The sequence below is a fragment of the Sphaerodactylus townsendi genome, linkage group LG01 (genome assembly GCF_021028975.2).
Source record: "Sphaerodactylus townsendi isolate TG3544 linkage group LG01, MPM_Stown_v2.3, whole genome shotgun sequence".
Lineage (NCBI taxonomy): Eukaryota > Metazoa > Chordata > Lepidosauria > Squamata > Sphaerodactylidae > Sphaerodactylus > Sphaerodactylus townsendi.
The window spans coordinates 161,338,841-161,356,316 of NC_059425.1; the positions used below are offsets into that span (position 1 = coordinate 161,338,841).

General features: G+C 42.3%; 1 protein-coding gene across 4 annotated transcripts in view; it reads left to right on the forward strand.

The window, feature by feature from the left end:
- Positions 1-17,476, forward strand: part of LPIN1 (lipin 1) — a 110,020-nt gene that overhangs the window by 82,371 nt on the left and 10,173 nt on the right. For 3 of the 4 annotated variants that reach the window (XM_048498745.1, XM_048498754.1, XM_048498764.1), the window contains 9 exons: positions 3,891-4,020; positions 4,966-5,281; positions 7,699-7,792; positions 8,895-9,085; positions 10,764-10,857; positions 11,085-11,154; positions 14,176-14,268; positions 15,557-15,612; positions 16,062-16,206. In XM_048498745.1, the coding sequence (XP_048354702.1) occupies positions 3,891-4,020; positions 4,966-5,281; positions 7,699-7,792; positions 8,895-9,085; positions 10,764-10,857; positions 11,085-11,154; positions 14,176-14,268; positions 15,557-15,612; positions 16,062-16,206 (1,189 nt within the window). Of the gene's footprint in view, positions 1-3,890; positions 4,021-4,965; positions 5,282-7,698; positions 7,793-8,894; positions 9,086-10,763; positions 10,858-11,084; positions 11,155-13,955; positions 14,034-14,175; positions 14,269-15,556; positions 15,613-16,061; positions 16,207-17,476 lie in introns of all 4 variants that reach the window. The other variant, XM_048498772.1, reaches the window with a different exon arrangement.

Below are 17,476 nucleotides of genomic sequence, written 5' to 3' on the forward strand. Positions count from 1 at the left end.
GTTCTCCTCTACTTGGTTAGATAGGGGCTTAATATCTGTGGGGAAGGTGGCAACAGTTATCCTCAAGATTTTGGTGGAGGAAGGAATTGTTTCGGTTCTGGAGAATGGAGGGATTTTCAGACTGGTGATTTCAAGATGCTATTGAATGATTTGATTAGTAAATAGGAACAATTAAGGTCAGTAATATTTTTGCCTACAATGTGCCCCACACAAAGAATTATCTTGATTATTCAGTTTTTGACTTCTTATTTCTAAAACTAAATGTGATTTTTAGGGGGTGGAGTGGGGAGACGACCCAGAAGTGCATTGCTTCCAGATGTAATCCCATAGTTGGGATTTGAACAACCCCTGGTGTTGAGTGGAGGAGATCTTTTCTTTGTTATTAATATGGAATGTATGTAGTTGAGTAATGATTAAGACATCCTGACCTGGATATCCCAGGCTAGCTTGATCTCACCAGATCTCAGAAGCTACATGGGGTCAGCTCTGGCTAGCAAACTCTCAAAGGAATACTAAGGTCATGACGAAGAAGCAGGCAATGGCAAACTACCTCAGAACACTTCTTGCCTTTAAAACCCTACAGAGTTGTCATAATCAGCTGTAACTTGCCAACACTTTTCACCACCAGTGGTGAAGGCAGGCTTGCAATGAATGTCATATAGTAAGTGTAGAAAGGAAACCAAGAGCCTTGGGTTCATCCCAGGTTTATTTCCTGTCAGCTGCTTCCAAGACAAAGATGGCCGTATTGTACTTTTGTAAGTTCATAGCTTCCAGTCAAAGGCATCTACTTGCTTTTGGTTTTCCACTGCCTCTGATTTAAAAGATAACAATATATTTCTTGGTTCTGAAGGCTACCAGACACTTGCTGAGGCACATTAACTCTGCAGGAAATTCACTAAACAGTTCTCTTTAGGGTTGACATTTGAGAGGTATTTCTTGTAATCATTGATTGCTACTGCTCACTGTTTTCAATGGGTAAAAAGAAAAAGAAAGCTTCTGAGGAGGGCAACCAAGATGATTAAGGTACTGAAAGGCCTTTCCTACGAAGAAAGCTTAGGGCCTTTCCCCACTCTCTTCCATCCCCCCTAAGCCGCGCGCTGTTCTCAGCATCGGGGCGGCTGCACACTGTCGCCGCCCCTGTCGTGGGGAGTGCCGGGGGACCCCGCGCTACTCTGCTCAAGTAGCGTGGGGCTTAAGGTAAGTGGGGAAAGGCCCTTAGTGTGGAGCTTTGCAGTTTAGAAAAACAAAAGATGTTTCAAGGGGACACGACTAGAAATTCATGATTTTTTTCACAGAGTAAAGAAAGTAGGCAGTGGCTGATTTTTCCCTGTCAAAATGCCCTGTGGTAGATCTGGGAGCATACCTGCCGTGGCGCTTTTTTGCCCTGCTTCTGGTTCTTCACTGCTCCCTGGTTCTTCCTGGGATTTGAGGCAGGGCCGGTGCGTCATGCCCCAGCTGTTTCTTCATCAGCCCAGTGCTTCTCCATTTGCACTGCGAGCTCTTCCTCAATGTCTTCCACGCATGTGCGGACAACTTCTGCTTCCTGCATTCTGATTGGCTGCATCTCCACCTGTTTCCCCCGCTCACTTTCACTATTTTTTAAAGTGACTCTGAACAGGAAACAGGCGTTGAGAATCGGCATCCTTGGGGCCTCCCCTTGTCTAAAATCCTTGCGTGTGCTAGAGAATCGGTGCCCTCCCATTTGCGGTGCCTGCACACGTCGCTTTTCTGTCTAAAAACCAAGGTTTCTCCCTCCATGTTTTTTTTTCACTGCAAGAGGGGGAGGGCACCAATTCTCAGTGCCAGTTCATTGGTGGGGCGGGCCAGAGTGATGAGGCAGGAAAAATGCCCCTGGTTCTGCTGTCGTGGAGTTTTGCACCGCAACGGAAGCCACCGGAGCAACAAAGGAGCATTTCAAAAGAACCTCACATTTGGCGGTTTTGGAAATTCACGGAGCAAAGCCAATGCTGTGGGGCGGTGCCAAGGCAACAACATGGCAGACACGCTGCAGCATTGGTAGCCATGAGGAACTCCCGGCTGCACCAGAGTATTCTCCGTGCTAACAACGGGGCATTTTTACCATGAAAAATCAGCCAGTGAGAACTTTTCCTTCCTCTCCCACAATTCTGTAACTCAAGGTCACCCGATGAAATTGACACACAATAGATTCAGGAGGGACAGAATGAAATACTTTTCTTCTCATTGAGTAAATGTAGAATTCATTGCTGGTTGATGGTGTGGTGGTCTCATGCAAAGATGGCTTTAAAAGGGATTAGGCGAATAATAGATTATAAGCCACAAATGATAGGTTCATCAATGGCTACTAGCCATGATGAATGAAGAGGCCCTCCAATTAGGCAAGCTACAAATCTCTGTATACCAGAATTAGGAGGCAGTATCAGAGTTTGTAGGTCCTTCAAGGCAGCTGGTATATGTCACAGTTCATTGTTATTTTGGGAACATCAATTTAATTGTGAAATGGTTCTCCAGACTGGAGGAGTTGTGAGGGTCTGGTAGGCTCATGATATCACCAGGTATGTGAAAGGGCTTGGAGGCTTCTCAGGAGATTAAGCCACCCCAGACTGTTTGTTTTTCAGTTCGGGGCCAAAATGAGTTTGAGAAAAATAAACTGCCAGTTTTTGAACATTCCCTCCCCGCTCCTGTTTCATATTTCAGTTCTAGTCTCAGGTCAGTCCAGATGACCAAAGAACAAAGGAAGTTCTGTTATTATTTTTCATTCTTAAAAAAATCAGGTGTTTTTTTCCTCATTGACTGTTATCTTCCCAACTGAAATTTTAAACTCTAAGCAGGGACTTCACTTGTTCCAGGACAATTTATAAGAAAGGGATTATGTTCTCCATGGAAACCATGATTGCAGTATAAATAATCATTTTCTGCAGGACAGATATTTTTTCTTGTTCTGTAATGCAATTTATAAGCACATTTGGGCTATTTATTAGATCCTGCTATCTTGCTTATTTCTTGTCCACATATCTAGTGCTTTGGCAGTACAGAGAGATCAGCAGGGGCTGTTTTGCCATTAAGGCCACCAGGAAAAGTTCTGGTGGGCCAGTGGCCTGGCAGCTGCTTCACCTCATTGGGCCACCCAGGCCCAGAGCCTTTGCTCACTTCAATATTTTAGCTTACGTGTGACCAGTCAGTCCTGAGTTTTCAGGTGGGACACCTCCAAGGCATGCTTTTGCGTAGAGTGTCCCCAAGCAAAAGATCCCGTCAAGTCATTATGCCATTGTCCCCGATTAGGGACAATGGCCCGCAGCAGCACACTGCCTTTTGCGGCGGCGCTCCCCGGTCAGGAAACAGGGAAGCGCCCCAGAAGGGCGCCCCCCGCTTTTTAACAAGAAAAATCTGGTCACTTTAATTTAGCTACAATTATTGGGATGGGGGGGGCATGTTCTGACAAATTCCTGATTGATGTTTGCATTAAGCATTGAGTGAACATGTTCATTAAATTTTGATAGGCTATTTGGTGATGTACATGGAGTTCAACCTTTTTCTTATTTTGCTGCACTTGGTATTAATAACAATCCAGGATTCATCTCTATGGGTATAATATGGACATAATGTTGAGCAGAAATTAAAGCATTCAGGAGTCAGGTATGTGTGGGAGGGGTTATCAGAATAAGCAGGCACCTGAAGTATAGTGCAGTAGAGAACCAAGGTGCTTGATATCTGCTGTAGTCTTGTCTAAACATCCAGTTTTGGTTATCTGTTTCGGTCCAGGCTAAAGTCGTCCAAGTGGCGAAGTGTACTTGGTGCATTCAGTGGATATTAGTTTGAATGATACACCAGACATATAATAATTTGGAATGAAATTCTGCACATATTTCTATTTATGCCTTTTTCTATCCCTCTCCCTCTGCTTTTTACAGTCGGCAAAGTTCACGGCCTCCTACTCCTAAAAGTGACTCTGAATTAGTCAGCAAACCGTTGGAAAGAGGTATTCAGAACAACAATCCTCAGATGCATTGGGACTGGGGAGAACTACCTCAAGCCACAAAGGTATAGGAAAAGAAATCCAATTATCTCCAAATGATTAGGATAAAATATCTTTAACGTTTAACCTTAGTTTGAAAGATGGTTAGGTGACAGAGGCTGTTTCTGCATGGCCTGGTAACACACCGTTTTTTGGGTAGAGCCTTTGCACAGGCACCGTTGCCAAATCGATGTGGCGTTGCCCTCTCCCCCCCCAAAATGGCGTTTTTGAACCTTGCTCCCCGAGCGAGGTTTTTGGAAAAACGCTGGCTTCCATATGGTGCTGAGCAAATGGCACCGGGTGGAAGCTGGCGTATTTCCTGTGCTGCTTACGGACGCCTCCTACCTCCTGCCACTTTCCATCACTTTGTGGAAAGGCACTCCAGTGCACCTCCTGCTAGACTGCTTCAAGTTCTGCGCTCTACTGCTGAGAGGAAGGGTGTAACTAAGGCAGAAATCACGTGGCAAAATCACCAATTAGCAACCCCCTCTTGGCACACACAAATAATTAGTAACCTACTCTTGGGAACCTGTGAGAACCTGCTGGATCCCACCTCTGGGTAGGAGGCTTCTGGGAGCGGACAGCCCGTGCAAAGGCTGCGCCGCTGGCTGCAGAGCCAGCCAGGCCATTCATGCGAACGGCCTGGGGGGTGCATTAGCATTCATGCACAATTCAACTATTCTTGCTCAATTCAACTATTCATGCCCAATTCAAAATTGAGCTTACTGCATCTTATTACTGGATGTGGAGCATTCTAAGTGCTTTGATCATGAAACTTGGTGGGTCTATCTGATTCAGACCTCAGTGGGGTTAGTTTTAACATGTGAAATGGTTCTGACTTGAGTAGCATATCATGAAAATAGTGCAATGCAGTATGAAAAAACCCAGCAGATTCTCACCATTCAGTGTTGTTGTTTTTCCCTTCAGGGAACTTTAAAAAAAACTAGTATCTTTTTGTTTTTCTTCTATAGTCTACTGTTCTTCTCAGACCAAAAGAACCCAGCACAGTGAATGTGAATTCTTCTGAAAACACTCACTTTCGAGTGATTCAGAGCAACACTTCGGAGGAATTTAGTAGCTTGTCTCCCTTACCGGTCCTTGGAGAGCCGGATGCTGTGACTCTGGAAGACGCAGAATTGCGGGTGGTGGCAGCTGAGATAAATGAGCCAGATATAGACACTTTAGGGGCAGCTGCACCTCCACTCCCTGTCAATGAGGAAATAAAGCAGACTGCAACTTGCTCTGTGCAGCCAGCGAGCAAAACAGATTCTCCCTCCAAGAAAAAAGGTATAGAGGTTGCTTTATTCTCTGCAGTGCTTATGAGGTAGTTTTTTTTTCCTTTTGGCACCTTGGCACTCCATAAAGATTAATTAACTGGAATGTTTCCAGAGATCCTGAAGGAATCAGTTTGTCGTGTGTGTAAACAACTGTTAACTGGGGTTTAATTTACAGAGAGGCCTTTCACTGAGGAACGAAGAGGCAGAAATTGTTTTATTAGCCTGGTCCAAGGTTGCAAAATTGAGGGAGGCAAGCTATGTGAGAGGGGTTGCTTTCCCAAAGTGGAAAGACAATTGTGTCAAGAGGAAACACAAAACTACCTCTGAAATTTCAGACAAAATCTTTTGACATTTTTCTGAATATTTTGTCCGAGCAGCACGGACTACAGTGTCCCCAAACTGTGTTCTGAGTGATATTCGATGACCATTAAGATAGGTAACACCCACTTCCCTGTGAAAAATTTCCCTAGTCTTGTCAAAATGTTTCATTACCTTCAAAACTCTTCTGCCGTTTTGTCTAAATTGGCTCCTAATTTAATCTTACTTTAAATCAATTAGGAATACAAAAAAGACCCTGTCATAGAATTGTATGATATGATACAGCAGCATAATTTAAAGGCTGTAATAAAACACTTCACATACACTCACATGTACACCTATAGATGCTGGATAGTTCTGAGGTAAAAGGGTGGCCTGAATCTCAAAAGGAAAGCGAAGAGGCTTCTCAGAACCATCTCTGCAGAGCTGTTCTAGGAAATTGTAGATTTTCACATCACAGGAATCTATTATACTTTTTGGTTTATGTGGTCATGTGCTGTGAAACATCTGCTGATGTCCTTTGTAGAATTTCTTTTGTTCACATGCTTCAAAGGATACAGCAATTTCTCCTTTTCTATTTCACTAGCAATAAAGCCCATTGTACAAGAAAACTGTTGGTAGCCAGCAAAGCGGCCAATCTCTCCTGCCTTTCCTCTCCCCTTGGTCCCATGTCACCAGCTCCCTCCTCGTCCTCCTCTTCTTACCAGACACCCGCGCTGGTTGCAAGAGTCAATAGTGGCCACTGAGGGGGCCAACCTGTCCTGCCTTTCCTCCCCCTTGGCCCTATATCACCATCTCCCTCCTCCTTCTCCTCTTCTTGCTGGTTACCTGCTTCTGTTCCCGGAAGCCTGTATTGCCACTCAACTATTATGATGATGATGATGATGATGATGATGATGATGATGATGATGTTGTTGTTGTTGTTGTTGTTGTTGTTGTTAATTACATTTGTATACATTTGTCCCCCTAACCCAACCTAAACCCCTTAAGAGGGGAGGGCACGGCAGGGTCCACTGGTGTTATAAAAAAGGGGGGGCTATCAGCAGCCGGCCTCCCCAAAAGCCCGGTGGAACAGCTTGGTCTTACAGGCCCTGTGGAACTCAGCAAGATCCCGCAGGGCCCGGACAGCTGGAGGAAGAGCATTCCACCAGGCAGGGGCCAGGGCTGTAAAGGCGCAGTTGCAGCTGTCAGCAGTCATGCCTTCCCACAGGGAGTGGCTAATGCCTGCGCCTGCCCCTCCTCTGGCAGCTGCAGATGGTACAGTGACTGTATTTATTCATCAGTGCAGGAGAAGGGTGAGCGCACGAGAGTGTAATGTAATTACTCCATTCTACTGTTTTGTTTGTGTCATTTTTTACCTGAGCTGTGTAAGCCCCATCCCCAAGTTGTGTATGCATGGTGACTGACTGGAAGTTAGTCGTTGCCACCACAGCCAGCCTTTTGTATAATAGAATTCTTTTTTGCTCTCTGCAGAAGGTTGTGCGGAAGAAATTATAACTTTCATGAAACTGATGGAAGTTTCTTATTAGTTTTTAGTTCCTTTCATCCCCAAATAGAAACATTATGATTATGTAGCTCCATGATATAAAGGCAAAAGGTAGCAATCTCATTTAGTGAAGTCTGTGATGAAAAATAACTAACCAGTGTTTTTTGAGCTAAATGACTCTTCAGTAGGGAGTGAATGGGCGGGGCCTTTTTCAAATTTGTCCATATATTCTTCTCTCCAGGTGTGCTGTTGGCATGAAGTTCATATGTCACTACGTGGGATTTCCTTTTAGAGCTGTTTTTCACTTTTTTCAATAAGGCGTGTATCACAAGATAAGAGCAAGGACTTGCCTAGGGCACTGCTCTGTTTTTAATGGCCATATTGCTTAGGAAAACGTACAAGTCAGGGTACATTTGAAACTGCGTGAACCCAAGCATGAAGGTCCTTGTTGGAGATCTGGATTGTTAGGTGATACTGAGGAGCAGTACTTGCTACTTGCCAGTGTGTACTCTTCAGCAAAAACAGAGGCAAGCAGAGAAGCATTAGCTTCCTGTAAAAGAAAAAAAAAACCTCCAGTGTTTGGATAAAGCACTTTCTATTAATACTTGTTCTGTGTTTCACAGATAAGCGGAGTCGACATCTTGGGGCGGATGGAGTATATTTAGATGACCTCACAGACATGGATCCAGAGGTTGCTGCACTGTACTTCCCTAAAAAGTACGCACCGTATAGATTAGCTATTATAATTTATGTTCTTGATCCTACAACTTTCATAAACATGTATGCCGGAAGGCGGCTTTGTAAAGGTGAACAATTTTATTTTGAAGATTTATTATGCTGGGTTTTTAAAATTGAAAACAGTCAGGGGACCTGGTTCTACAAATAATGCCAACACTGTAGTTTCTTTTTGGTAAGGTGGTTAGGTGTTGAAGATGTGATTCTCTTGATATGGCAGAGGTACTCCTTTACTCCTATATAGTAAAATTGGAAGGTGCAAATACTATGGTAATAGCTTTGCTGAGTTCCAGACAGTGCTGCTGTTGTTTGCCCCCTGGGTTGCTGGTGCCACTTACTAGTTTACTAATTTAATATTAATAAACTGTGCAATGAATATGTGCATAAGTGAAGTTGTTAAAGGTTACATCTTAGAATCATAAGAGTTGGAAGGGCCACCTCATCCAACATCATGTTCAATGTAAGATCAGCCTAGAGCATCCCAAACAAGTGTTTTCCAGCCACTGCTTGAAGACTGCCCGAGAGGAGGACCTTACCGCCTCCCTAGGCAGCTATTTCCACTGATACACTACTCTCACTGTAAAAAAAAATCCTAATGACCAGCTGGTACTTTTCTGCCCGTAATTTATACCCACTAAATTATACCCATAATTTATACCTGTAATTTATACCCAGCAGTTTCATGCAGAAGCTAAGTGGCATGGAGGATAATAGGAAATTTTGTAGGACTTCATAATACAAATTCAACAGTCCCCAGCGTCTCTTTCTGGAACTGGTTGGTCAACTAACAGTGGAAGCACAGTGCCCTTTACTCCCACGATATCATGGGACTGCTGAGAGATCGGGGAGAATTAACAGAGATCAACTTGCTAATTTTAAGGGACTGGGAGTAATTGAGGGCATTTCCCCACTCACCCTGATTCCCCCTATGCCGCGCGCTGCGCCCGGGCATAGGGCATACTCTCCTCAAGTAGCGCGGGGCTGAAGGTAAATGGGGAAAGGCCCTGAGTTGTAAGCTGACAAAAGCTTTGAGTGGTGTGATCAGAAAGCAGCAGAAACGTTTTCATCATTCTCTTCTCCTCAGCGATGATCATATTGCCCATCTCAAGAATGCAAGTGAAAACGAACCTCGTTCAGCAAATCAGTCTCCTCAATCAGTTGGAAGTTCCGGAGCAGATAGCGGAACGGAGAGCACCTCTGACGGGATCCGAGACTTGCCGTCCATTGCCATTTCACTCTGCGGGGGTCTTAGTGACAACAAAGAAATTTCGAAAGGTATGTGCCATTTATTAATGCTGGGATCCTCTTTTAGAAAACGACACACTGACCTCTTGTGGTTGTTAGTGGCATTAAGGAAGCTCACAGTGGTGTTCCTAAGTGAAGTTCAATTAGGGGTCAGCGCCCTTTTATAAGAGCCAAACTGCACTGAAATTCACAGTAAGAGACCAACGAGCCTGTCCAAGACAGCTCACCTGTACAACTGAAAATTTACAACTTAACATTATTGATGAACAACATGTCAATTAATCATCCATAATGTTTCTACACTGATCATTGTGAGTCCATTACTAGGAGTCTAACAGGAAGTAATACATATATACAGGAATGCCGGCACAATAATTTTAGTGCACTGGCATATGTCTAAACATGGTTCTCATTTGCATCTCTACCAGCTGTTCATCTCTATCGTCTGCCTTGCTGTAACACATTTCTAAAAAGTCCTTTAATGCCACAAATGTCTTTTCCTGCCATTTTTCACATGCTGGCTATTCTGATGTTCTGTCTCTGTGTGTGTGAAGTGCTGTCAAGTTGCAATTGACTTATGGCGACCCCAGCAAGGGGCTTTCGAGAAGCAGAGGTGGTTTGCCATTGCAGAGTGATTTCCCTTCCAAGCATTGACCCTTCTTAGCTTCTGAGGTCTGATGGCATTGGGTTATATCCTGTCACCTCCCCTCCCAGCAGTCTCTCTACTCCTCTGGTATACCCTAATGATGTCATTTTCTGTTATAAAGAGCCATCTGTGGCTCTGGACCCGTTGGTCACCAAAGAATCACCAATGAGTGGCAAAACAGTGGCTGCATTACATTTAGTGGATTTCAGTGGCATGCACATCTGGCTTTTGCCAATAACAAATGGAACTAGTTTCCTCTGAACTCAGAACTGGGCAGGGAAGTGTACATTTGTATACAATGCAGTGAACTTGGTTTCTTGTGCTTTAAACAAACACCATACATGCACACTTAAATTCTGAAAAGATTCACTTTTTGACAGATTTCTGCAGATCTGTGTTCTGTTCAAATACATGATTGTGGAAATCTCTGTGCTTAGTCTGTCTACACCAGGGGTAGGGAACCTGCAGCTCTCCAGATGTTCAGGAACTACAATTCCCATCAGCCTCTGTCAGCATGGCCAATTGGCCATGCTGGTAGGGGCTGATGGGAATTGTAGTTCCTGAACATCTGGAGAGCCGCAGGTTCCCTACCCCTGGTCTACACTTATCCAATTAATTGAGGGAGGTTTTTTTTAACAAGAGGCTAAAAGGCCCCCGATGTCATAATGCACTGGTCATATTCACAAAAGTGTTTTTCAACTGGCAGAAAACATGAAGCTTGTTACTCTCACATAGATGGTAGCACTCCAGAATTTAAGGCCTGAACTAAAGAATTTGTTTCTAGAGATAGCTTGTAGGAAAGTTCCATATCACCTCTGGATTGAATCCATAAGGCAAGGCTGCATAATTTGTGGTCCTCCTCCAAGATACACCTTCGCTTCCCAGGTATAGTTGGTGGCCCCTCATGGGTGCATTAGTTTTACATGGGATCGTTTTCTATAGTTATGAGAGAACATTCTATTCCAGCAGTGAAGAAATTATATTTCTCTGCCATCTACTTCAGTATTACCTTGCCCCATCCTGTATGTTCACACCTGCCCTCATTTTGTGTATCCTCCACAGAAACGTTTTTAGCCCAAGAAGTGTCCTATCAGCAGTTTGTGGAAAATCCTGCCATCATTGATGATCCCAACCTTGTGGTGAAGATTGGAACCAAGTAAGTACTTTTCCATGGAAAGCACTGTATATATTTTGCTGAAAACCACAATTGGGTGATCTTGATGCTGTCTCAGAGGCAGTTGACAATGCCATTGCGTTTAACCTACGGGCCAGACTAAATGCCATTGAAGTAAACCCGCTGGCTGGAATTAACATTTATGGCTGTGTCATGAGATGGTTGTTGTGGATTTTAATAATGGCTCGTCATCTTTTATGATCGTCTAGATACTACAACTGGACGACAGCAGCTCCTCTACTGCTGGCAATGCAGGCGTTCCAGAAACCTTTGCCAAAGGTGAGATTGACCACAGAAGGCATTTCAGAAAGTTCTTATTCTTCCCAAAACCACCTGTCAAAGCATGCTGCTGTATGCTTGACAGTGCTGGTGTCTTCTGAGTCGGTTTCTCGACATGTTTTTTTGGGGGGTGGGGGGACTGGTTCTAGGCCCATAATGCTTTGGTTTATCCCCTGATTTCTTTTGGGGTCTTTAGTTTTCACTTCAGTTTTTTTGTTGTCCCCCAGGGTTTTTTTCCAGTACTTTTGGGAGCACTTTTATCCCAGTCCTTTTCTGGAAACCGAGTGATTTTTCCTCGTGCTTAATGTTTTGGTTAATCTTCTTTGCCCCACCCACTTCCAGCCCACTGTTCAGTGACTAGACTTTTGTGATCAAACCGCTTTCTCTCCTTCCCCACACCCTGAATAAAAGTGATTTCTTTTTTTTATAAAAAGACATTCAAATATTGATATATCAATGTAACTTTGTAGTGATAGTTTAAGTAGGCTTTCTGAATTCTCAGCTTTCATTTAAAAAATGTAAGGGATCATTTTTTAAAGATGTAAGGGGAAAGCCATTATCTCTGTGAAAAAAAAATGCTAAAGACTTACTTAAAAAAAAGAATGTTTGGAATTAGAGAACCTGCTTATACTTTTATTAGAACATTACATCAATATATCAGTGTTTTAGTACTGGTCTTTTTAAAGATAAGAGGGGTGCTGTAATGCTACCTATAGTGACACGGGTGATTTTACCACCTCGCAGCAAAGAAGGTGTCTATATTCCTTTAAATTTACTTAGAGATCATTTATCTTGTATATTGGGTCTTTTATGAGGCAACCAATTAGTTTTGCTAGGTTGTTTACATGCAACCATTTGGCCTCACAAATGTTGTAAATTGTGCTTGTGTTTAGTTTAAGTGGTGTTATTTTTTAGATAACAGAACAGGCTTTTACAAGGCTACATTCTAAACCGAACAGATAGGGCTTAATTTCCAAGAATTTCTCCCCTTCTGGGAGAGTTTAACAGGGATTGTTGCGGGCATTGCTGTTATTAGTCGTTCTTAATTGCTGCATTTTAACTTAAATTATTTACAGTCTATTATGTAACTGTTATTTTATGTTGTTCACCGCCCAGAGCCCTTCGGGGGTTGGGCGGTCTATAAGACTGAGAAATAAATAAATAAATAAAATAAAAATGTTCAGGTGGGGGTGATCTCCCTCATCATCCTGAAGATTTTACTCTATTCGACACCCAATTGGCTAATTACTGATCAAATGGTCTAGATGAGCCAATTCTATAAAACCCCTGACAGCATTTTAGAAAGAGAGATTCATAAAAGGATTCTTCTTGAGATTTTCTCTTTAGTTGTTCTTGTCTTTATTCTTATTATTTTTTTGCCTTTGGCTGAATAGCCTTGTATTGTATTGTTTTTTATACTTGGAACTATATAGAGCTGAGAGAGAACTGATTTTATTATTTCTTTTCTTTTCTTTTTAATAAATTTTTTTAAATCTCAGCTGTTTGAGAATATCTGGAAAAAGAACCCTGGTTTTGGTACGTTACTGGTAAGGTACCCGGCCTTGGGCAACCTTTCACACACCCTCCCTTAAAAATCCTCATCATTAAAGGCATACGTGGGAGAAAATGAACTGACTCTAAATCTGTAAAAATGCACAGGGAGGGCACACATGTGGAAGAACTGTGCCAAAACTGGTTCCAGTGCTTGTAGATTGACTCCAAAGAAAATCAGGAGTTAGTCGAGTATGCAGAAAAGACCAGTGAATTAATTGCACCTCTGTTTGCTTTTTCCCATCTGGCTTTTTTCTGTCCTATATCCCTAATGGCCCCATCCAGTGGTGGGATCCAAAAATTTTAATAATAACAGGTTCCGATGGGTGGTAGGATTCAAACAGTGGCACCGCGCCGCCGCACACACGCACCTCCAGTCCCTATTGGGCAGGGAGGTTGCTTTAGTTCTTCTATATTTATTTATTTATTTATTTATTTATTTATTTATTTATTTATATTTCTATTTATTTATTTATTTATTTATTTATTTATATTTATTTATTTATTTATTTATTTATTTAATTTAATTTAATTTAATATACCACCCCATCCCCAAAGGGCTCTGCATAGACCATACAGTCCTAAGCAGAGTTAAGGCCCTTCTAGGTTTATTGAAGATAACGATCTTAGCAGGGTGTCATGTGGTTTACAATTGCACTCTAAGTTCCCGTGAGCGTTGTTGAGATATAAATTAGCATTTTCTAGGCTTTGCCTGCAGAAGAGCTGGCTTGTATTCAGACAGCAAAGCTTTAGGACTGCTCGGTCTTGAAAACTGATCATTAAATGGCAGGGAACCGTGATCCATATGTATTTGAAATATGTTTGGGTATTCATTACCACTGTGTGCTGCGTTTGTTTTTGTGATGACATCTATGCTTAGGAGCATTCACTGTCAAAAATTTGTTATACGAATAAATCTACTCTTTCCTTAAGAATGGCTAATGAGCATTTGGCTGTCATATTAGCTTTTGGTTCAGTTAACACCTTCCTTGGTTGAGTGGCCAAGAAACACTAAACAATGCTACAAAGTTTCATTAATATTTAGCAAGGAGAGCCTACCACTTTGACCACCTTTCTACCCTACCAGCCAACCCCTTATGATTTTTACTAAGTAACCATGGAATAGAGACATTTTTCTCCCTACCTTTCCTAAACATTATACTAATGCCTTCTTATGCTTTCTTTTTTCCTTTTTTCCTTTTGGTTTGTTGCCATTTTTTCTTTTTTTTTTTCTCTTCCAATTCCCTAAGTATTCTTGTTTGAATTTCTTCAATGTAGTTCTGGATACCATTAGGTTTTGCTTTGATAAGATATGTGGTCAGCAGACAGTACGTTTCCTTTAACTCTCTTTGCCTGAGTTTCAATTTGTGTTCGTACGTGTGTTTTTTCCTTTTGTTTTGTTCCATTTGCACGAGTTGGAGTGCTTTTTGGTTCAGTTCCATTATTTATGTTACCATCCATTTATCACAGGCCACTGTGGATTCTATAATGAGGGATAAGATGCCCAAAAAAGGTGGAAGATGGTGGTTTTCATGGCGAGGGAGGAATAGCTCTATCAAGGAGGTAAGTTTGGAAAACTAGATGCGCTGCGTTTTCCTTCCAGAATTATAGACCATCCGTAATTTAAAAGCAAACTAACACTTCTGTGCTGAACAATCCAAATTAGGTAGAAAGAAAGGATGAATTTTGCTGCCTATAGAAGTTATGCAAATATGCCCCTTTTTGCATAATTAGCCTAGCAATGTTGACTTCCACATACATTTTCTGCTTCTATTCATCATGGGAGGGTCTAAGACACAGGTGTCAAATTCACGGCCCTCCAGATGTTCATGAACTACAATTCCCATCAGCCCCTGCCAGTATAGCCAATGCTCATGTTGGGAGGGACTGATGGGAATTGTAGTTCATGAACATCTGGAGGGCTGTGAGTTTGACACCCTTGGTCTAAGAGATATGCCAGTGAAGCCTTGCCTACAACTTCTAAAAAAACCACCTTATTTTCCCACCCTTTTGGATTTTGGCATTGCTACATACTTTCAGGCACGTCCTTGCAAGCTGTGATGGTCAGAAACTATTGTATAATGAAAGCTGATATTCCCAGTGTACTAAACTCTGCATCTAGTGCCACATTTCAGGACTTAATTTGCAGCCCTCCCAAACCATGACAGACACACAACCTTACATATATTTTCTCATGATGGTGTGATATCCACTATCAGAAAGCAAGGTCCATCTAGCCCAGGGGTCAGCAACCTTTACCACCCAAAGAGCCATTTGGACCCGTTTTCCACGGCCCCAAAGATCTACCAAGCCGGAGAGGCCCCTCCACTCACTTTTCCTTCCAGCGCTGCTCTGGAGGGCTGGAGGGACACGCCCATGTTACCCTCTGACCTCCAGGCCACGTGGAGCTGCAGTATAAGGCTTAAAGAGCCGCATGCGGCTCCGGAGCCAACGGTTGCAGACCCCTGATCTAGCCAAACATTCTGTGACTAGCAGTAGCCAGTCTGATACTCTAGAAAGCTAGTGAGCTATGTGTGATGGTGTTGGCCATCTCCTTTTTAGCATCCAGAAGTATACTATCACTGAACATAGATGAGTGGCTCACCTAATGACCTATCCACCATTAATTATATAGAGATGAGTTTTCCGATGTCAACTGGTCAGTACACAGTACCAGTTATCAACAGTAGGTTGATAGGTCTTTGCCCTTCATGCCCTTGATTTTCTCATTCATGCCTAATGTTCTGTTTATTATGAAGTTGTTGCAGTTTCCCCCTCTATCCTTGTGCCAGTAGAATTCCATCAAAAGCACAAATTATCTTCAAAATCTGTTCAATTTCTTCATCTCCAGGAAGCAAAACCGGTTCCAGGTCTGAGTGGGCAAGAAGCTGTGGATATTGCAGACAGGTATTTATTTCCCCAGTGTGTCAGGGTCCCTTAACATCATCCTCTTTGTAATCCTGCAAAGCAAGAGAAGAACATCTCATTATTTTAATAGTGGAGTATTTATTGATACTTGAGTAATTGATGTGGCCTTTTGCCTGTCAGCAGGTCTCAGAGGGTGGCTCTCAATAAAATAAGGAAAACAGGATAAAGATGAAACAGAAACTGGGCCTGCAACTTTATGTTTATGAGTGTTTGCACATGAGCGAGTGGTGGTAAAAGGAACAGCGACTTAGAGCTACACATTCAAAATAATCATGTGACACCAGAACTTTGTTTTGAGTTGCAGAGTTAGCAACATTGTCACTGAACCAGTCAATTAGCTAAATTGACTTTAGAGAAATGTTCAGAAGCTACTGAATGCGTTTGCTAATGATCCTATCTTTATATATGTGCGTACTTTGCCATTTCAGAATCAAAGATGAGTCATCTTCAAGCGATGAAGACCTCAGAGCTGCAAAACAACCCAGTGGATCATTATCCTCAAGCTTTGGTCATCTCTCGCTATTGCCTGGAGTCGGTTATAAAAAGACTCTTCGGCTCACTTCAGAACAGCTTGTGAGTCATTTTCATAATTTTACCCTGGGTCTCAGGCCACTGGAAACAAGAGCTTGGTCTCCTGAACCCATTTACAGAGCTCCACTGTTATAAGGAGCCAAGAATTGGTATACGTAGCCCCAGTATTTTCAGCCTCCACTGCAAGGTGTCTTCCAGGGTCATAAATAGATGTTGAGAATTCTAGCTTCTTCATTTTTACACTTAGAGCTACACATTCTGGTTTTCCCAATGAGCCAGTTTTGTTTGCCTGTTTGGATAGCTTTGCCCCATTTTTTCCCTAAAGGAGATTCAAAGCAGTTTACAAAACCCCTTCTGTGTTTCCTGTTCACAGCAACAACTCTGTGAGTTAGGTTAGGCTGACGGAGCTTGACTGACCGAAGGCAGCCTGTGGAGCTTCCATGACTGAGTGGGGATTTGAATCTGAATTGTCAACGAATATGTCAATTCCTTTCATGCAGGGATACCCAGCCTATTATATTACAGCGCTCACAAACCCTATACACAGGAGAGCCCATATGCTGGCTAGATTTAACATCATGCCATCTCCGCTACATAGAGGAAGACTTAAAGGTCTTCCAAGGGACAAGAGGTTTTGTCCCTGTAGCATAGGACAGCTGGATTCCATCCCACACATTCTCCTGAACTGCTTATTATACCAAGAACTCTGATCCAGTTTGTTATCCCAAGTTATAGACTCCATGATTGATTATACTGAATCAGATAAAGTAGTCATGCTTTTAAATTGTCAGGATTTTCATTGTTGCCTTATAGTGGCAAAGTTTTTGCCAGAAGTTTGTAAGCTGAATGTATGACAAACGCAAAGTCTTTTATTTTTTACCTTTTTAACTGGAATTGTATTTTATACTATCGTGTTATATGCCAATAAAGGCTTATTGAAATTGAATTGAATCTGAATTGCCCATATTGAAGTCTGTAATTACTACAGCACATTAGCTCCTAAACATCAGGGCCATCTGATTAATACATCAGCTTGACTTCCTTGTTTGTAGAGATCTGCTTCACTAATATCACTTTTTAAAGGTGGCAATTCCTAATATGTCTTTATTCAGGGGTGGGGGAATTAGCATGATCACAATCATCTATGGAGATTATAAAATATGGGTGGCATTTATGTCTGAAAATATAACTTCTGTTTTTTAAAGAAATATCCCTGCTTTAAGGCAATAAACCTGTCAATATTTATTAATCAATATGAAGTCACTCAGTGAACTGAACCATTCATTGGTTGCAAAGGGCAAGTAATACGATT